General features: G+C 48.3%; 1 protein-coding gene and 1 long non-coding RNA gene across 2 annotated transcripts in view; one reads left to right on the top strand and one right to left on the bottom strand.

Annotated features, from left to right (window-relative positions):
* SP2 (Sp2 transcription factor) overlaps window positions 1–13,947 on the top strand; it is a 31,245-nt gene extending 17,298 nt beyond the window's left edge. The window contains exons 2-7 of the mRNA XM_019981430.2: window positions 2,656–2,732; window positions 3,549–4,523; window positions 7,015–7,327; window positions 8,639–8,813; window positions 9,038–9,231; window positions 12,870–13,947. Coding sequence (XP_019836989.2) covers window positions 2,656–2,732; window positions 3,549–4,523; window positions 7,015–7,327; window positions 8,639–8,813; window positions 9,038–9,231; window positions 12,870–12,970 — 1,835 coding nt within the window. The 3' untranslated portion in view covers window positions 12,971–13,947. The remainder of the gene's footprint in view (window positions 1–2,655; window positions 2,733–3,548; window positions 4,524–7,014; window positions 7,328–8,638; window positions 8,814–9,037; window positions 9,232–12,869) is intronic.
* On the bottom strand, window positions 1,834–20,464 carry LOC139177565 (uncharacterized). Its single transcript, XR_011562051.1, has 2 exons — window positions 20,326–20,464; window positions 1,834–5,812 (listed from the first exon to the last, which is right to left on the bottom strand). It is a non-coding gene; the product is annotated as an uncharacterized lncRNA (long non-coding RNA).
* Window positions 20,465–20,548: the final 84 nt, after the last annotated feature.

Genomic DNA, 20,548 nt, shown 5'->3' with positions numbered 1-20,548 from the left:
AATTCTTACTGCATGAGCACAGGACGGGGAAGTATGTGGGGGTGTATGTGCATATACTGGGTCTTGATGTAAATTGTTTTTATGATTGTGGTTCATGGTCTAAATAGTTTAAACACTGCTCTAAAGGGAAGATGTTTTTTCAGTCAACTTAGGTTGTTTACACTGTAAGGCTGCAACCTACCGTAATTATGTATAATAATCTGTTTATCAGTTCATAGATGTAGTTCCTATAAAATTAATTCAATAACTAAAGAAAAGCCAATAAAATCAGCAGCATCATTTGGTGGGGGGAGAAGTTGACTGAACCTAAATTGCTGCTGTCAGTGTACGTTCAGCACAGATTTGACACCCTGGCTCCTTGGGTTCTGCACACCCACCCTGCAGTCTCTAGTGTCCAGCGACGTGGTCCTCCGAGGCTTCTGAAGAGCCATCATCCATCACTTTGCATAAATGTGCCTTGAATTAAATGTGCAGAATCAAGTTGTCTTAAGCCCATGTAGTTAGAGTGGTGCCACTTGGTACCAGTACAGTTGTGCACAACTCACAGAGGCCCAGAAATGTGCGAATCTTGGTTACGCAGCAGTTACTCATCTGTAGTTACATGTTCTTTTTTGGCTGCCTCACAAGTCAGTGCGTGATCCTAGCCCTGACTAGGGGTCAGACTCATGCCCTCGGCAGTGGAAGTGCGAAATCTTAACCACTGGACCACCAGGGACGTCCCAGTATATGTTCATTTTTAAAAGATGATCATCGCAGTGAAAACACAAGAATAAAACTTTCTGCTAGAAAAAGCCTCCGAGGGGAACCCTGCCGACCCGGTTGGGAGACCCAGCTCTAGCAGGAGACCCTGGATGACCTCACAGCAGCACACTGCTCAGGACAGACTGGATCTCAGCGCTTAGGTGGAGGCATGTTCAGCTTAGCCCCCAAACTAGACTATTATCCTGCATGTAGTTCTTTGCCTTGTTCATTAGAATACTATGACCATTTCCATCAAATGCCCTGTTGATACAGAGCTTTTGTATACTACTCTCTCGGTGTAGCCATCCAAAACCCCATAAAAAAGAAACAGGTTTGTTCAGTATGACTTGGTTTTAGCAACCCCATGCTTATTCCTTGAGATCACTGCCTTCCTTACCTTAGTAATAGTAGTGCTGTTTAGTCATTTGTTCTAGGGTTTTGCTGAGGATCAGTGTCTGTAATGTTTCAGGATCCACCTGTGCAATCTGCCCAGAGCTGCCCTCTGGCTCCTCACACAGTTTGCTGCAAAGTCTCTGCCTACTGTGGAGTGCAGCTCATGTGGCCTCGGGGCCTGGAAACCATCTAAGGCATTGACAAGCCTGCTTACTAACCTGTCCTGGGCTGCAGTTTGCTGCTTTACCTTTTCTTTACCTTTTCTCATTTAAGAATCATTCTCCCAAAGAGAAGTCAGAGACCAGCCAAACTGTGAGTGGTTCCCAGCGCTCAATGCCTGAGCCGTTCTGCCTCTTCCCGTCTCTGAGTGATGCCCTTCTTGTTTCTGTACTTCCTGAAACCTGAGGTGTATACAAGTCTGACTCTCTGCATGGTGCTCTTTTTCTTGTGATCTATAAACTATAAGATGGCTTAGAGTCTCAGATTCCCCTGATTTCCATTTTACTTGTCTAATGTTTCTCTTAGATCAGACCTAAGTTCAGAGTAGAGATTCCTTCGTTACTTGCTCAATGTTCTTTATTTTCCTTATTTAAAATGAAAGTATAGTAGAGTATATTCATTGTGGGGAAATGAGAAAATACAGAAAAATGGGGAAAATTATTTAAATGAAGCAAAAATCTACCACCAGGAGATAATGGCTTTTAACATTTTAGCCTTTTTTTTAATAGATTTTTTCACTGCTGTATTCATATATAGAATTACATACACATATAAAAAAAAGTAGGATTTTTGAAATTTTCATTCTCATTACATTGTTATTAACTCTCCTAGTCTCGGTGATACTATGGGGCCATGCCTATCATGCTATGTAAAACTATAAGTTCATTTAAAGTAATTATTCATATGCGTGCTCGCTCGCTCTCTCTATATATGTATATAGCTCGATACCTAGGCCATTGTGTTCATGTGATAAAGGCTGAGCATAAAGCGATCTAGACTTTTACATGGAGTGGATGTGTCCTTCTTGTCAGAGATCCCAGCTCAGCGATGCTTCTCTCCCAGACTGGCTTGGCATCTGGTTACAGCAGGCGTGAGCAGAAGCCCTTGTCAGAGCTACAGGAATAGCTGGGGGAGACGCCCCTGCCCACCGTACAGGGGCTCCAGTCTAGCTGGGGAGAGTCAGCAGTGCCTGGCAGAGAGGGCTCCATTAGGTGGCACCGCTTAGTTACTGAAGCCCATGTTTTTATAGTCTTGGTATCTTTACATTCTTCTAGACTTTTTGATGGTTGGAAGACAGCCCAGTGGAGGCAGGACCAGCTGTCCTCACAGCCTGGATGGCTAAGTCTGAGAAAGAGAGGTCTTTGTAGGGTTGCTAACTTTGAGTAGGGTAGTGTGGGGAAAGGTCATCAACCTCTCATGGAGAAGCAACAGCAAATAGAGGCAAAAAGAAAATCTGAGGCCAGGGGACTAGGGTTCTTGTCAAGCACCATGAGTATTACTCCATCTCTTCTCTTCCAACAGATCCACAGACCAGCATGGCTGCCACTGCCGCTGTCAGTCCCAGTGACTACCTGCAGCCTGCCGCCTCTACCACCCAGGCGAGTGGGCAGTGGGCTCTGGGGGTTGGGGGCTGCATTAGCCTGCAAGGACTTGCTGAAGCTGACATGAAACCACAACTGAAGCTCTGTGCTGGCTCACTATAACTCCCCAAGGCTATGAGACCAGTTGGGTTCAGTTTTTCACTTTTTCTGACCTAAGAAACCAAGGTAGCTCATCTAAGGTGCAACAATTGAGTCAGGAGGAAAAGCAGAATGCAACTCAAGGTCCTTCCACCAGTCCCCACTGACCATACAAGGAAAACAGAGATTGTCCCTGTACCCCAGAGGCTCTTTCCTTGTAGCTTCGAAAGAGCAGCCCTCCTCCATCGAAAATGTCATGTCCCAAGCACTGGAAAACACTTTTCCAAAGGGTTTATTCCTCCTGTCCCCTCCGCTTGTCTTTCTCTCCTTCCCTGCCTCAGTGCTTCCTCACTTGATGACTCAAGGATCCTTTATCGCTGGGGTGGGGTGGAGGCTAATAGAGCTCCATCTAGAAGCTGAGGGTGATTCCAGGTCCCCATTAGACACCATTCGGCCCAGGGAGTAAGAGGTCAGCTCATGTTGCTAGTTCACCCTGTCAAGGGGTGCTTCTGGGGAGTTCCTTCCTGAGAAGGACACTTTCCACCTTTTCTCTGTTAATTCCTCAGTGGAGAAACCACTGGGGATGGGGAGACTGGGACAACTGCGGGGGAAGGATGCTGGCACCCCACTCGTCAGGTGGGGAGGAGCCTGCCAGGAGGAGAGGATCCTAAAGGGTGGGGCTCCTGGGCAGCAGGCCTCACATCTCACTCTTGGTCTCCTCCTGGTGTTTTGCAGGACTCCCAGCCATCTCCCTTAGCGCTGCTTGCCGCGACATGTAGCAAAATCGGCCCTCCAGCTGTTGAAGCTGCGGTGACGCCTCCTGCTCCCCCCCAGCCCACTCCACGGAAACTCGTCCCTATCAAACCCGCCCCTCTCCCTCTCAGCCCCAGCAAGAATAGTTTTGGAATCTTGTCCTCCAAGGGAAACATACTTCAGATTCAGGGGTCACAGCTGAGCACGTCCTACCCTGGGGGGCAGCTGGTGTTTGCCATCCAGAATCCCACCGTGGTCAACAAAGGGACCCGATCGAACACCAGTATCCAGTACCAGGCGGTCCCTCAGATCCAGGCCAGCAGTCCTCAGACCATCCAGGTGCAGCCCAGTCTGACCAACCAGATCCAGATCATCCCTGGCACCAACCAAGCCATCATCACCCCGTCCCCGTCCAGTCACAAGCCCGTCCCCATCAAGCCAGCCCCTGTCCAGAAGTCAAGTACGACCACCACTCCGGCACAGAGCGGGGCCAATGTGGTGAAGCTGACAGGTGGCGGTGGCAATGTGACCCTTACTCTGCCTGTCAACAACCTCGTGAACACCAGCGACCCCGGGGCCGCCACTCAGCTCCTCACGGAGAGCCCCCCTGCCCCACTGTCTAAGACTAACAAGAAAGCCAGGAAGAAGAGTCTTCCTGCCGCCCAGCCCCCTGTGGCTGTGGCCGAGCAGGTGGAGACGGTGCTGATCGAGACCACCGCAGACAACATTATCCAAGCAGGAAACAACCTGCTCATTGTTCAGAGCCCCGGCGGGGGCCAGCCAGCCGTGGTCCAGCAGGTCCAGGTGGTGCCCCCCAAGGCCGAGCAGCAGCAGGTGGTGCAGATTCCACAGCAGGCCCTGCGGGTGGTACAGGCAGCGTCCGCCACACTCCCCACCGTCCCCCAGAAGCCCTCCCAGAACTTCCAGATCCAGGCTGCTGAGCCGTCACCTACTCAGGTATCACGCTGACCTTTCCGCAGCACTTCCCTCTCCTCCTCAGCTCTAAATGGCTGATGCTCCGTTCCACTTGGCTCGCTTTTCTAGGTGATGCTGGTGCATCTTCCCATCTGACCTCAGCGTTGGGAGTCAGGATCGTTTGGGATGGGTAGTAAGGGCCCATTTCTGCCAGATTGTAGGGCCACATACTGCTTGTCTTTAGAAATCAAGTACAACATGCATATATACCCATATTTTGAAAACTTCCTTTAGGGGAGTCTTTTGGTAGGGGGATGAGTAGGTGGCAGATATGTAAAGTTCAGGGACTTCCCCTGGCAATCTAGTGGTTAGAACTCTGCTTCCACTGCAGGGGGACACAGGTTTAATGCCTGTAGAGGAACTAAAATCCCACATGCCGCAAAAAAAAAACGTTTTTTTATTCTAGAACTACATACTCAGAATGATAGTAAGAGTGAAAAAATTCTAGTCAGAATCATAGAATTTGATATAAAGTAAGAAAACTAATGGGAAAAATGCTAATCATTGTTAATGACAAAAGTTCAGAAGAGGCACCCCTCCCTAGCTTTATAGCAGGAACATTTAGGATACATCCATCTGTGATGCTGACCTAAACAGGAACTTACTTTTGGCATTTATTAGGGGGCTGTAATATTCAAATTTATATGGCTCTGCAGGGCAGCGTTTATACTTTGTGTAAATTTAGTAAAAGCCAGAGATTAGGCCCATGTTGCAGATGGAGAAGCTGAAACTCAGAGAAATTATTAATATCCAGATCTAATAGAGCACAAATAAGTGGATTCAACATAAAGAGCCAGGATTCAACTCAGATTTCAGACCCACACTTTTTTTCCCTTATTCCACCCTGGCTCACTATGTTATGTGTAGCAGGGGCTACAGTTAAAATTGTATAAGGATTTCTTTTTGAATATAAAAAACCAGCTTCTGCCATGGAGGAATTTATAATCCAGCTGTCTATAGAGAGAACCAGGGCATCGGGGTGAGTGATGACAGTAGGGAGTTGTGCAGGTGAAGAAGCACCCTGGGGAGGAAATCTGAGGCCTGCCCTTAAGTGCCTCCTCCCTTCTGGTATATTGCACACTGCCAAGTGGCTTTCTGTGAATCAGTGTAATTTGTTGTAGCACGTGTGAGCCTCCCTTATCAGACCTACCTTGATGGTGAAGAACTGAGGCAAGACTGCTCAGGTGCTGCAGCCTCCAGGTGCCTCCCTCTCTCCCCTAAGGTCCCGGGTCTTGAGACTGATGGAGACAGGGCTTAAAATCGGGGTCCTCCTAAGGAAGTAAGGATACATGTGCAGAAAGATTAGCGCTACAACGTCATGTTTTAATGATCGTATATTTCCTGAGGTACTGTCTGTTATCCAGCTAAAACCCAGCTATTAACTCTGGATCTTCTAGGCTAATTTCAATCTTATCACTAAATAAATTCCTAAAATTGGGTCAAAGGATATGCATGTTTTTAAAAATGTGTACTGTACTCTCTATGAGAGAGATTCGCAGTCCTCAGTCCTGAGGTCACATCTGGCCAATTTGTGTGGTTATTCACTGTAAGACAGAGACCTCAAGACCTGCGTAGCCTAAAATATGTATGTATTATCTTCCCTTTAGAGAAAAAGTGTGTTGGACTCTGCTCTATATTGTGAGAAAGAAAAGTTCTAGTAACAGAAATTTCAGATATGCAGAAAATAGCAATGATTTTTTTTTTTTTTAGCAATGATTTTCAAAAGGGGCAGGCACATACCAGAAAATTGAGGATGAGATGTGTACTTAATAATAGATAACATGAGGTTTGTTTGCTTTTAACTGAGAAATCTGGTTCTAAATAATCCAAGGATCAAAAATAATCCCAATCAAAAAAAATAATAACTCCAATCAAAATCATAGCAGAATTTTTTTTAACAAATCATTTGAGTATAAGTTGCCATCTTGCCCCTGTTACTCCTGAATGTTTTATAGAAAGTGTGTAATTCTTATACACAAGAAGGACATTCTATATAACAACAGCACAACCATCAAGCATAGAAAACCAGCAAGGATGCACACTAACTTTTAATTCAGAGACTCCATTCAGGTCTCACCACTTGCCCCAGTGATTCCTTTGTGGCAAAAGGATCTCCTAAAGGCTGTTTTCATTTGTTCGAAGAGCATTCACAGTGCATCTTTTGTGAGATCATCATTTAGCTGCCTTCTAATTCTTCAGTTCGGAGATTTGGCATTATATTTTTCTATGCTAAGTAAACTGTTTTGTTTCAAATCAGCAGATAACATCTGTCAGCTTAGTACAGGGATGCCATCAGCCCTGTTTGTTGGGCATCAGCAGCGGGCAAATGTAGGTCTGGGCTAGTTGGAGAAGACTTGGGTGGACAAAGAGGTCCCCATTTCTTTCTTGGGGCAGGGAGATGGTGTTGCATTGAAACGTGGCAGGTGCCAGGACTCTCAGGGGGCACTGACTTTTTCTCTCTGGCCCCTCCCAGGTCTACATCCGTACGCCTTCTGGTGAGGTACAGACGGTCCTTGTCCAGGACAGCCCCCCAGCAACAGCTGCGACTGCCTCCACCACCACTTGTAGCAGCCCCGCGTCCCGTGCTGCCCATCTGAGTGGGACCAGCAAAAAGCACTCGGCTGCAATTCTCCGAAAAGAACGACCCCTGCCAAAGATCGCTCCTGCTGGGAGCATCATCAGCCTGAACGCAGCACAGCTGGCAGCGGCGGCCCAGGCCATGCAGACCATCAACATCAATGGTGTCCAGGTCCAGGGCGTGCCCGTCACCATCACCAACACTGGCGGTGAGGGAAGGCCCCTGGGCCGGGGTGTGGGCAGCATGCCTGTGCATCCCACACATGGGCCTGATGTTTGCCTGGTCCCTTCCATCTCAGAAGCATGTTCCTTGGTCCTTATGGCAGCTTTGTGAGATAGTTTAAGACACATGTTGGCCCTTCCAACAGCTAAAGACCTTGAATATGATGGCGAGCATAAGATGCACTCAGGAAAACTTTCCAGCTAACATATGCGTACAAAATAGTTTGGTGCAGACCAAAGACATGTTCAAGGGAGGCTCTGGGTAAAGGTACTTGAAGAAAAGCCTTGACTTAAGGTTGATAGAAGAGAAGGGAGCCTTTGGTAGCAAGACTGGCTTGTATGGCACTCAGTTCGGTGGCAATATTTAGTAATATCTTCAGTATGAAAGCCACCTTGCAGCTAATAAAACACTAGTTACTGAGCAAAACTGGTTCATTGCATTCTTTAGCTGGGTGAAGGGCACTATTCAGAGTAGTTGAATCTGTCTGAATCTCCTCCCTTCATCCTTTCAAATGAATTTTGGGCACTTTACACCTTTGGTTTAGCAGCTGGGAGGAGTTCACCTGCAGGCACTCCCCTGCTTTGATGGCTTTGTGCAAGTCCTGGGGGACTTGACTTACTCCAGAGCGCAAGGCACTGTCTCTCCCTCTATGAACAATAATTCCTGGATGCTTTTCTGGGAGCAGAGTTGGTGTCTCACAAGGATCTAAAGCTGGAGGAGATTCTGGGAAAGCGTTTCAAGATAAGACCCAGGTGGGCAGTGTCTGGAAGTGACTTCAGCCTGTGTAGCATGGTGGTTCTGGGCATTGACTATGAAGTTGATGACTGGGTTCAGAGCCAAGTTCTACAAGTTCTGGCTGTGTGACTGTGAGCCTCAGTTTCTTCATCTGTAAAAGGGGATGGCAGCCCACTCCAGTATTCTTGCCTGGAGAATCCCAGGGGCGGGGGAGCCTGATGGGCTGCCGTCTATGGGATCGCACAGAGTTGGATACGACTGAAGCAACTTAGCAGAAGCAGCAGCAGTACCTATTTCATGGGCTTATGAAGCTTCAGTTCAGTTCAGTCACTCAGTCGTGTCCAACTCTTGGCGACCACATGAATTGCAGCACGCCAGGCCTCCCTGTCCATCACCAACATTTAAGATCTCTAAAATGGTATCTGGCACACAGCAGGCTGAAAACTGTTAGCCACTATGACTCTCAACCTCACCCTGTGCAGGAGGCCAGACAGGGGTCAGGCTCCCTCCTCTGCACCTTTCAGCTTCCTCACCCTGAACTCTGCCCCCGTCCTTCCCATAGGACAGCAGCAGCTGACTGTGCAGAATGTATCTGGAAACAACCTGACCATCAGTGGGCTGAGCCCCACCCAGATCCAGCTGCAGATGGAACAGGCCCTGGCTGGAGAGACCCAGCCTGGGGAAAAGCGGCGCCGCATGGCCTGCACGTGTCCCAACTGCAAGGACGGGGACAAGAGGTAATTCGAGGCAACTGGCCAGGTGGCCAGCCCAGCGTGTGCCCTGTTCCCCAAGCCCTCTCTGGAACACAGAGAGGGGACAGGCAGCAGTTCCTGCCACCTGGCCTCCTCCCCTTCCTGTGCTGTCCGGCCTGACCCCACGTCCTCTCTCTATCCTGTCCTGCTCCATCTCTACCTCCCACTCTCTGCTTGTTCCTCTACCCCACCTTCAACCCAATTCCCAGGTCTGGAGAGCAGGGCAAGAAGAAGCACGTGTGCCACATCCCCGACTGCGGCAAGACCTTCCGTAAGACGTCCCTGCTGCGGGCTCACGTGCGCCTGCACACCGGCGAGCGGCCCTTTGTCTGCAACTGGTTCTTCTGTGGCAAGAGGTTCACACGGAGCGACGAGCTCCAGCGGCATGCCCGCACCCACACAGGTCTGCTTCCCTCCCCTGCAGCGCCCTCCAACCCACCCCATGTCAGCTCCCCACCAGCAACGTGGAGATTCCTGGCCTGGCCACGGTACTGCTCCACTGAGCGCAGGGTACAGACTGCTTCTCCAGTGCAGGACTACCCGGGAGGTTCTCACAAGCCTTGCCTTTTTCACAGTGTTTCCCACAGTGAGGTCACTTGCACTGCATGCCTTGATGACTTCTGCCACAGCTGCATAGTTATTTAACAAGCACTGTGCCAAGCATGTTTTTGTGGTTGTTGTTCAGTCTCTAAGTCATGTCTGACTCTTTGCAACCCCATGGACTACAGCACGCCAGGCTCCTCTGTCCTCCACTCTCTCCAGGAGTTTGTTCAGATTCATGTCCATTGAGTCGGTGATGCTATCTCACCATCCCATCTTCTGTTGCCCTCTTTTCCTTTTGCCTTCTATCTTTCCTAACATCAGGGTCTTTTCCAGTGAGTTGGTACTTTGCATCAGGTGGCCAAAATATTGGAGTTTCAGCTTCAGCATCAGTTCTTCCAGTATTCAGGGTTGATTTCCTTTAGGATTGACTGATTTGATCTCCTTGTAGGCCACGGGACTCTTAAGAGTCTTCTCTAGCATCACAATTTGAAAGTATCAATTTCTTGGCACTCAGCCTTCTTTATAGTCCAACTCTCACATCTGTACATGACTACTGGAAAAACGATAGCTTTGAATAGATGGACGTTTGTTGGCAAAGTGATGTCTGTGCTTTTTAATATGCTGTCCAGATTTCTTTCCAAGGAGCAAGTGTCTTAATTTCATGGTTGCAGTCGCCATTTGCAATGACTTTAGAGCTCAAAAAAATAAAATCTGTCACTGCTTCCACTTTTTCCCCTTCTATTTGCCAAGAAGTGATGGGACTGGATGCCATGATCTTAGTTTTTTTTGAATGTTGAGTTTTAAGCCAGCTTTTTCACTCTCCTCTTTCACCCTTATCAAGAGGCTCTTTAGTTTCTCTTCACTTTCTGCCATTATAGTGGTATCATCTGCATATCTGACGTTGTTGGTATTTCTCCCAGCAGTCTTGATTCCAGCTTGTGATTCATCCAGCCCAGTATTTCATGTGATGTACTCTGCATGTAAGTTAAATAAGCAGGGTGACAATATACAGCCTTGTTGTACTCCTTTCCCAATTTTGAACCCAGTCAGTTGTTCCCTGTCCAGTTCTAATTGTTGCTTCTTGACCTGCATATAGGTTTCTCAGGAGACAGGTGAGATGGTCTGGTATTATCTTTTTAAGAATTTTTCCAGTTTGTTGTGATCCACACAGTCAAAGGAGTAGTAGTCAATGAAGCAGAAGTAGATTTTTTTTTTTTTTTGTGGAATTCCCTTGCTTTCTGTATGATCCAGCGAAGGTTAGCAGTTTGAGCTCTGATTCCTCTGTCTTTTCTAAACCCAGCTTGTAGATCTAGAGGTTCTTAGTTCACATATTGCTGAAGCCTAGCTTGAAGGATTTTGAGCATAACCTTGCTAGTATGTGAAATGAGCCCAAGTGTATGGTAGTTTGAACGTTCTTTGGCATTGCCCTTCTTTGGGATTGGAATGAAAACTGACCTTTTCCTGTCCTGTGGCCACTGCCTAGTTTTCCAAATTTACTGACGTATCGACTGCAGCATTTTAACAGCATTATCTTCTAAGATTTTAAATATCTCCTCACACCTGGAATTCCATCATTTTCACTAGCTTTGTTTGTAGTAATGCTTCCTGAGGCCCACTTGATGTCAGACTCCAGGATGTCTGGCTGTAGGTGAAAGATCAAACCATCATGGTTATCAGGGTCATTAAGATCTTTTTTGTATAGGTCTTCTGTGTATTCTTGCCACCTCTTCTTAATCTTGTCTGCTTCTGTTAGATCCTTACTGTTTCTGTCCTTTATCGTGCCCATCCTTGCATGAAATGTTCCCTTGATATATCCAGTTTTCTTAAAGAGATCTCTAGTCTTTCCTGTTCTGTTGTTTTCCTCTACTTTGCACTGTTCATTTAAGAAGACCTTCTTATCTCTCCTTGCTATTCTCTGCAACTCTGCATTAAGTTGGGTTTATCTTTCCCTTTCTCCTTTGCCTTTTGCTTCTTTTCTTTCCTCAGCTATTTGTAAAGCCTCTTCAGACAAGCATTTTGCCTTCTTACTTTTTCTTGGGGATGGTTTTGGTCACCACCTCCTGTACAGGTTACAAACCTCCGTCCACCCTCAGTCCTTCAAGCACTCTGTCTACCAGATCTAATCCCTTGAATCTATTCATCACCTCTGCTGTATAATCACAAGGGATTTGATTTAGGTCCTATTTGAATGGCCTAGTGGTTTTCCCTACTTTATTCAATTTAAGCCTGAATTTTGCAATAAGGAGCTCATGATCTGAGCCACAGGCAGCTCCAGGTCTTGTTTTTACTGACTGTATAGAGCTTTTCTATGTTTGTCTACAGAGAATAATATATAATCAGTCTGATTTGGGTGTTGACCATCTGGTGATGTCCATGTATAGAGCTGTCTCTTAGGTTCTTAGAAAAGGGTCTTTTGCTATGACCAGTGCGTGCTCTTGACAAAACTGTTAGCCTTTGCCCTGCTTAATTTTGTACTTGAAGGCCAAACTTGCCTGTAATCCAGGTCTCTCTTGACTTCCTACTTTTATATTCCACCCCTATACTGAAAAGGAGATCTTTTTGTGGTGTTAGTTCTAGAAGGTGTTGTAGGTCTTTATAGAACTGGTCAGCTTCAGCTTCCTCAGCATCAGTGGTTAGGGCATAGACTTGGATTACTGTGATGTTGAATGGTTTACTTTGGAAACAAGCCAAGATCATACTGTTGTCTATGAGGTTGCACCCAAGTACTGCATTTCGGGCTCTTTGTAGACTATGAGGGCTACTCTGTTTCTTCTAAGGAATTGGTTATCTGAATTAAATTCACTCATTCCCATCCATTTTAGTTCACTGATTCCTAAGATGTCGATGTTCAGTCTTGCAATCTCCTAGACATTTTCTCATTAACTAATTTAATTGCCATACGACTCGATGCGAACAGTACTATGATTTTGCCCATTTTCTGAGGCATGGAGCGGGCGCAGGGTCACATAGCCAGTGACTGGTGGAGCTGGTTCAGCCCAGGCCCTCTGGCTCCCAGCTTTCCTACTGTTATTTAACAAATGATTTTCCTTAAATCATTTCACTATTTTTACTCTTTTATGTCCAGTGAAGGATTAACTTTTCACATCACAGACTTGAGACCATAACTAAGTGTTTTAATGTACTGACAAATAAATACAAAACTATAAAGTAGAAAAATGTTCATCCATCTACCACTTAAAACCTGGCTGCCTCCAGTGGTCCACAGCACATGCTTTGAGAACTGCTATTCTGGCAGATGCTCCCAGTGAGCAGACACGTGCCCTGGGCCTGGGACACGAGGCCAGTAGGAGGGGCAGGTCTCACCCACCCTCTGTAGCCTCAGAGTCAATACTCAGAACAGTAGCTAACCCAGCCCGGTTGGTGGGTGTGATTTGGGCTGTTAGTGCTCAGGCTGGCAGGTCAGAGGGGAGAGGGCTTTGAGCCGGGGTTAGGCAGAGGGACACATATCTGTGAGTGACAGGCATCTCCTCTTCCCAGGGGACAAACGCTTCGAGTGTGCCCAGTGTCAGAAGCGCTTCATGAGGAGTGACCACCTCACCAAGCATTACAAGACCCACCTGGTCACGAAGAACTTGTAAGGCCAACTGAGGCAGAGGCCCCACAGATGCAGACCTGCCTGGGCCTCTGGCAGAAAGGAGGCCCACGCTGTCATGGGCCCTCCTCAACCCCCGTTCCTATTGTGCAACTGTCCCCACAGGAAGGGGCTCTGCTGCCCCATATGCACCTCCTTCTGAAGCCCCTTGGCTCCGCCCTGGCCCTCCCCTCTCACCACAAGCTCCTGGCCTGCCCAAACCATGGACACTGGCCATGCCCAATGAGACGTTCTAAATCAGGACGAGTGGGAACCCTTATTTCCAAAGGAAAAACATGAATTTCACTCCGTCGAGGAGCAAAGTGAGCCCCCTCCCCCCAACACTGCCGGAGTCGCATCGTGCCATGCCCCCTCCCTCTCCTGTACCTCCCTGGCCCCGTCGGCCACTGCGGGCGCCTGGACGTCCGGGGCCCTGCACCCAGGGCTCCACTGGCAGCCAGTCCGCCTCCACTCCACACGCCCCACCCCACCCTGACTCTCCTCCAGCACATTCCAACTTTCTATTTAAAAGTAAAGCTACCCACCCACTCCCTGATCCCCCTTTTTCTATGGAGAGCGTTGCCTTATACTCTACTTCCGATGATGAACACTGTGTAGTGTGTGTGCTTTAAAGACGTTTATTTAATTGCTCCCTTCTTCCTGTCCTTGCTACTCACCTCCCCCATGCCTGCTTTTAGTTTAGGGTTTTTGGGGGGCAATGATGAGCATATGAATTTTTTTTCTCACTTTAGCAATTCTCTTTTCTAAATGACACAGCATTTCAACTCAAATCTGGATTCAGATGAAACACCTTCCCATCCTGAACCTCCTCCCTCTCCCCATCATCTCCCCCACCCTGACCAGCCCGAGCCCTACTTGTGTACAGTGTATATTGTATAATAGACAATTGTGTCTACTACATGTTTAAAAACATATTGCTTGTTATTTTTGAGGCTTTTAAATTAAAACAAAAATCCAACTTTATTTTTAGTTGTAACTGCTTGAGGTATGTTTTATGAATTAAGTGACAGATTTGTTATCCTTTATTAACGATGTACTTTGTTGGTCAGCGCTGGGCTGACAAAAATTTTTTCTTGCTAATAAATTTAGTTGCCTGAGGCAAAATCTGCAACTTGGCAATGCAGCTTCCTTTGTCTTTTCCCTGGTAGCAGGGAATCCTGAGAAGGGAGCCCTGGTCTCTTCAGAGCAATCCACACTGGGACCAGGGTGGGGCCTTGCCCTTCTGCCCTTGGCAAATCCAGGACGCAGCCCAGAAAGGGCCTCAGCCACATGGACCTGGCTTTGGCACAAGCCCCCAGACCACCTGGTGGGACTCCAGAGGGCTGGGCTTGGTGCAGGAGTTTCTGCTTTGTTTTGCCTGGTTTTGCCCAGATCAAAGCAGGCAGACTCTGTCCACAGGCTCAAGTCAATAGCAATGCCTTCCTTACCAGCATGTGAATTCCTCCACTCAACTCTCCAACCGCCGGAGGAGAGCTTTGGCCTCCGAGCCCGTTAATAAGAAGCTTGGGAGAGAAACCCAAAAGGACTTCACCTCAGTCACTTGCAGAAGGCTAAAGAATCTGGAGAAAACAATTCCCCAAGACCCCTTCCCAGAGTGGAGGGCCAGGCCAGAACCCAGCTCGAGAGAGAACCCTGGCCACAGATTCTGTTTTTCTTCTATCCCCTCACCCCAGCACCCCAGGGAAGGCAGCAGGCTAATTTTGGTTTTTACTGCAGATCTGAATTTTTGGAGGGGTGGGGATGGGGCAAGGCTATGAGGAGATCCGGCCTCGTGATGGTAGGCAGGCTGAGATTAGAGCCAGTTCAGTACCTGTGTTTAAACCTAGGAAGGGCCTGAAGAGCATCTGGCCTGAAGGAGAAGAGATAAGTTGTTCTCAAGCATATAGAGAAAGGTATGTGCTCTTCTTACATCAACAATTCCTCGTAACCAGCCTCAGAAGGATCCAGCCATGGTAGCGTTCTGTGCAGGAGTGGCAGGGCTCGCTTGGAGCTCTCCACCCCCTTAACTCAGTTTCCTCTGCCACCAGCAGCCTGCATTTTTGCAAGCAAACACCTTGTCTTTAGAGCCTGAACACCCTCAAATCAGCTGAAGAAATAAAAAGATGCATCACAGGTTTTTCTGCCCTGATGACTTATTAAGGTAGGGAGGCCCGTCCAACAAGCATACTTAAGCCCTTTGAGTGATACCAGACCCACTACTGACATCCCTGACATGAAGCCTCCTACCTAGCCCAGCAGCCCCACCTCTCATCGCTTGCACTGGCAGGAGGCAGAAGACGTGAGGTATATTCATCCACTCTCAAGCATGGAGTGTGTGACCAGAAAGCTGTCTTACTGTCTTCTGGATTGGGACTGGCGGAAAGAAGGGGAATGTTAACAACTGATCTCTTTCTGCCACATGTTCCCCACCGGCTTTGCTCTCAGGCACAAAGAACTACCCTTTCCTGGGAACTGTGGTTTATGCTTCAAGGGTGGAAGCTGACCTGACTCCTCGGCATCCTTTGGAAATGAGGTGCCAGTCCCTAACGGGCAGAACAGCATGCTGTCACTCAGGGTTTCCCTTCTCCAGTGAGACACATACCTGATCATCTCTACCTCCTATGGGATGCCTGAGTTAGAAGGGGAGCAGGAAGATGCATTCTGCCTGGCATGGCTAATGGCCTGAGGAAAGAACAGAGAGACCCAGTGGTAATTAGGCCTCATCTGCTTCAATCTATCCCTTACTGAGACTTAAGAGTTGCAGGGGTGGGAAAAAAAAAAAAAAAAGAGTTGCAGGGTTGGGGACTGTTAGAGTGATGCAGCCCAAGCTCACTCCAGGCCAGAGGCCTCCCCAGGACACCTGATTGGCCCTGGTTGAAAATGACACCCCCATCAGGCCACCCCCAGCAGCGTGAGAGTGGGGGTCACACAGTCGGAGTTCCCCGCCCAGGGTCCAGTGCTCCAAGGCCACCTCTCTTGTCTGTTCAGTGATGCTCAATGCTGCAGCTCACCCATCCCAGATACTAGGATTATGAGGCTGAATAAAAGGGGTCTGGGAAAGACGCTCCTCTCCTGAAGGCACACTGGGCACGATTTTTTCCTAACTAAACCAGCAAGTAGACCTCAGGCATCCTTCAAACTACTAAGCCCATCTTGACAATTACCCTTTGAGGCCCTGCACTTGAATTTAATGATGGGAGCCACCTGTAGCAGCTCAGGTCACTGGACCCATCAGGGGCTTGTGGCCGAGGTCTAGATGGTGGTGGATTCAGGGAATCTAACTTGGGGGTCAGGGACCTTTTGTGATCTGACCAAGGTCTCTGGGGCTGGGAACTGCTACTCAAGGAACTGCAATAATCTCAGGACAGGTGACAGTTGGGTTTCCTAGTGAAGGGGCCCTCAGGGAGTAGAAGAGCAGGAAGTGAGCCTGGGAGGATGGAATAAAGAACAGAAGTGTGGGTGAAAAGAAAGCAAAGAATGGAGGGAGAAGCAGAGAATCAGGGCTTGGAGAGGAGCATCAGATACCTGCTCACTGGGATCCTGGGCAAGAGGAAATAAATGACCACAGGTCAGGCCAAGACAATTGACCAGGAGTCCTTAAATAAAACTAAGGAGCCACAAGGTCATGTCCTTTGGGCCTGCTGAGACCCCATCAGGCCTCCTCCCGCTCCTGTGGCTCACTCAGTGCTGGGGCTAAGATAGACGCCCCAGAGCTCACTCAGCCTTGGAAACCTTAACATCCCTCCAGTCCTACCAGATGCCCAAAACCCCAAGCTCCACTCACCAGGTTCAGAGAAGCTTAAGAAAAGCAGATTATGCATAAATATTACACATTAGCATTTCCTGGCTGGGATTGTGAGAAGGAGCCGGGGACATTAAGGAGTCCTTCCCATGAAGGAGCTTCTCATGGGGTACACATATGAAAACGAAGGGACATATTTGGGAAGCAGCCCGTGAGCACGTGAAAAGGATCACATGAGGGGTTAACCCCATAACCGCAAGTGGGACACTTAGGTAAGGGTTAGCCGCCTTGCACCCCGCTCTGGGTCCCCTGGTAACCACACTGAGGGTTCAGGCATCTGCCAACAGAGCACCAAGTACCCCTCTGTGCGTTCTGAGGCTCCAGGCTGAGTTCACCCAAGGCCGGGCCAGAGAATTCCTGAGATTTGGGCCCCCAGTAAACCTGGGGTTGGTTTCAGCCTGCTGTTGGTTCCCTGGAAAGCTGGGGGCTGTACTGCACAAGCATCATTAACTCCCCCAGGTTCCCCTCCCTTCCCAGACATTCTCATCCTTCCCTGTGGCTTCAAGTGCCACCTTGGAGGCTCATGACACCTAAACCATCCCATCAGTCTAGACCTCTCCCCCAGCTTCAGAAGGGCTTTTTCAGCCTGACCACACGTGGTTGTCCCATAAACCCTCACACTCAACAGGCCTGATGGCGACTTCATCTTTCCCTGAAACCTCTGCTCCAACATGCCCTCACTTTAAAGAATAGCACCTTCCCTGGTGGCTCAGACAGTAAGGCGTCTGTCTACAATGTGGGAGACCCGGGTTCAATCCCTGGGTTGGGAAGATCCTCTGGAGAAGGAAATGGCAACCCACTCTAGTATTCTTGCCTGGAAAATCCCATGGATGGAGGAGCATGGTAGGCTACAGTCCATGGGGTCGCAAAGAGTTGGACACGACTGAGCAACTTCACTTTCACTCACCGCCCAGCTCACCTAAAGGCATCCTGCTGAGTTAAATCGTTTCTCTCCACTTCATACCTCCCAAACTCAGGCATCAGGCTCCCCATTCCCAGCTCTAGCTTAGAGAACAGCATCTCCCAATGTCTCCCTGCCACTGCCTCACCCTCCTTTGCCCATCACCTACTGGTAACCAGAGCCAAGTCCCCAAACAAAAATCCAGCCACCAAGATGTAACTGAAATGTATAATTTAATCAAACAATTAGACTAAAAATGGTGATTTAGGAACATAAATGCAAAAGCATTTATGCATTTATGAAAACAGGCAAGAAATAATAGGCAATAGAAAATAGGCAATAGAAAACAGGCAAGGCATAGTCCCCAAACAATGTCTCCAACCTTTTGCTGCATATTGAGAAACTGGGGTGTCTCTGTACAATGCAGTATTGCAATATAGCTTCTATTCATTAAAGACCTCCAAGAAAAGATTAGTAAATTTACAAAGTTGGGGGGTGGTAAGCAAAATATTTAAGAAAAGCAGTAAAAAAGAAATTCATTTCTCCCAAGAAGTCAAACCCCTTGCTTGGGGTCACAGGAGGAGCAGCACCCACAGCGGGCATCATGTCCCCACTGTGGTTTGCACTGCAGGGCCCCTTTGTGATCTAGACACCAAATTCCACTAGGCAGAAAAGCATAATACAAGCCTACTGATTATCTTCAAGACAAAGGGGAAATATAAAAAGGCAACAAGTTTAAAAAAAAAAAGGGCAACTAGTTGTAAATTTCCTCACTAACAGCCAAGGATGGAAGAGGCTGTCAGAATCTAGTACTTTTTCGTGCTACCTGGCCTTAAAAAACTAGGAATTAGACACCCTGGTTCGACAGCAGCACAGGATGAAAACTGAGAAGAGAGATCTAAAGCTGGCCCTTGCCACCTGTCTGATCTTTAGCTGTCACCTAGCCCCTGCCTCCTTGCCTGGCCTGTTTTCTCACTACCTTGCTCTGGCAGTATCACACTCAAGTTACTCCCTCTTCCTGGAATGACTGTTCTTTCCCCATCTGGAGAACACTTACTCATTAAGACAAATCAAACGTCTGTTCCCTTTATGAAGCCTTTCCCAACTGCGTAACCCTTGGAGACCACGTTCTCATTTTTGCTCCCTTTACCTTGCAGATACATCTGTTAAACTTCCTGTAAATCCTCAGTTTACAGATCTGTCTCCCCCTATAGAGTGTAAGCTCCCTGTGGGCAGGAACCATGCACCTTTATCTTCATATTCTCAGACCTAGCTCAGTGCCTGGTCTTTAACACATGTCTTCCCCACTACACTGAGCCCTTGGCTTTTAAATTTTAAGCAAGTCATTCAAATGATCCTAGTCTTCGTGCCCCAGAATCTGGGCCCAGGGTCGCATAACCCAGCAGTGCTAAGAGTGTAGCCCCATGAACAAAATCATGTGAGCTGAAGAGTACTAATCACTGCTTATCCAGGTTCAAATGCAGGGAGGAGGGAAGCAATGGTCATATGTGGAAGAACAATCTCAACAAGAAAGAAAGTCCAGTCACCTCTCTCTCAGTTGTGTCAATAGAGAAAAATGATGGCCACACAAAAAAATTTCAACCAGTGGAGAATCCATTGATCAACATCATTAAACCTTGAGATGAATTATTTCTTTGCAGCAAAATTGTCTTCCAGATGCCATTTGGCTCAAGCTACGAGCACGTAATAAAGAATGACAGTCATCTAATGCAGGGCTTAATGAAGCTTGGCAGTAATGCAAACACCTGGGCAGGGCAGGGACGTTCCCCTTACCTGACACAGGCCTGGGGTGCCTGCCTAAAAGGCTCTTGCAGCTCCCCCTCTTGATGTTCAGGAAGGACTACAGAGAGGCCTTGACCCTAAGCTGCCCAGCCAAGTCAAAGCTGGAATGGGCACTGGCAAGTGTCCTATTACTCAGCCCCTAGTCCACAGCCTGGAAGTGACTTTGCATGGCAACCTGCTCCCCTGTGCCTTTAATTATGGTTGGTGACTCCAACTACCTAGAAGGGGCAAAATGTGAAAAAGGAGAAACAACAAAGAGAGAGGTGGCCCTGGAGCGGTGGGGCAATCTTTCCATCTACTGGAACACTGGGTAGTATGAGCTCTGGGGCAACCACAAAAGAGGAAACCATGAGGAAAGGGAGGAGCATGCTCTGACCTGCATTACAGAAATGAGGCTGGAGAGCAGCAGTTCAGAGCTGAAAGAGGAAGATGGTTCTCATCTGGGATAGTTTGATCCCACATTTCCCTCTTCCCCTTTCCCATCAGGCCATCTGCTTTCTTACCCATAGTCTCCTCCTGACCCAACTGATCCTCCCAGACACCAGAGTACCTCCCCATACTCACACACTATATACACACGCCTATCCCACGAGACCCGAAGTCACATTTCAGCCTCTCCCACTCTCGAGCCCAAATTTCATCCCCCCACCAGATCGCCCCTTTCTGTGTCTCCACTACACTTTGCCTCATAGTCTGGCCCCTAATTCCATTTTCCGTTTGTCCTTTGCAGACCGCCAATCTCTAAGCTAGCCTTCGGGCATCTGCTAGAGGGGGGCCTCTTAATACTGACTATCTCCACAAGCCCCCAGGGGCTCCTCCATTGCCCCTCCCGCCTGGGCCGCTGCAGTCCCTATACCTTTAACAAACCTCCACGTGCGTGTTAACCTCGGTGACAGCATTTCCTTGTCTCTTTGCTCCCGCCCCGGGAGGCGCCGTCCATTGGCTGCCGGGTTCCTCTGTTCTTGTTCTAATTGGCCTCGCTCCTGGAAAACTCCAACCAATGGCCTCTCCGCTCCCGGCTCCCTCCACCGACTCTGGCTTCCCATTGGCTCCCAGTGGCTCGGAGGACTTAGGCTGTC

This window comes from Bos indicus, chromosome 19, assembly GCF_029378745.1.
Source record: "Bos indicus isolate NIAB-ARS_2022 breed Sahiwal x Tharparkar chromosome 19, NIAB-ARS_B.indTharparkar_mat_pri_1.0, whole genome shotgun sequence".
Classification (NCBI taxonomy): Eukaryota; Metazoa; Chordata; class Mammalia; order Artiodactyla; family Bovidae; genus Bos; species Bos indicus.
The sequence above is the reverse complement of the archived record's forward strand: the minus strand, read 5'-3'. Positions and strand labels throughout refer to the sequence as shown.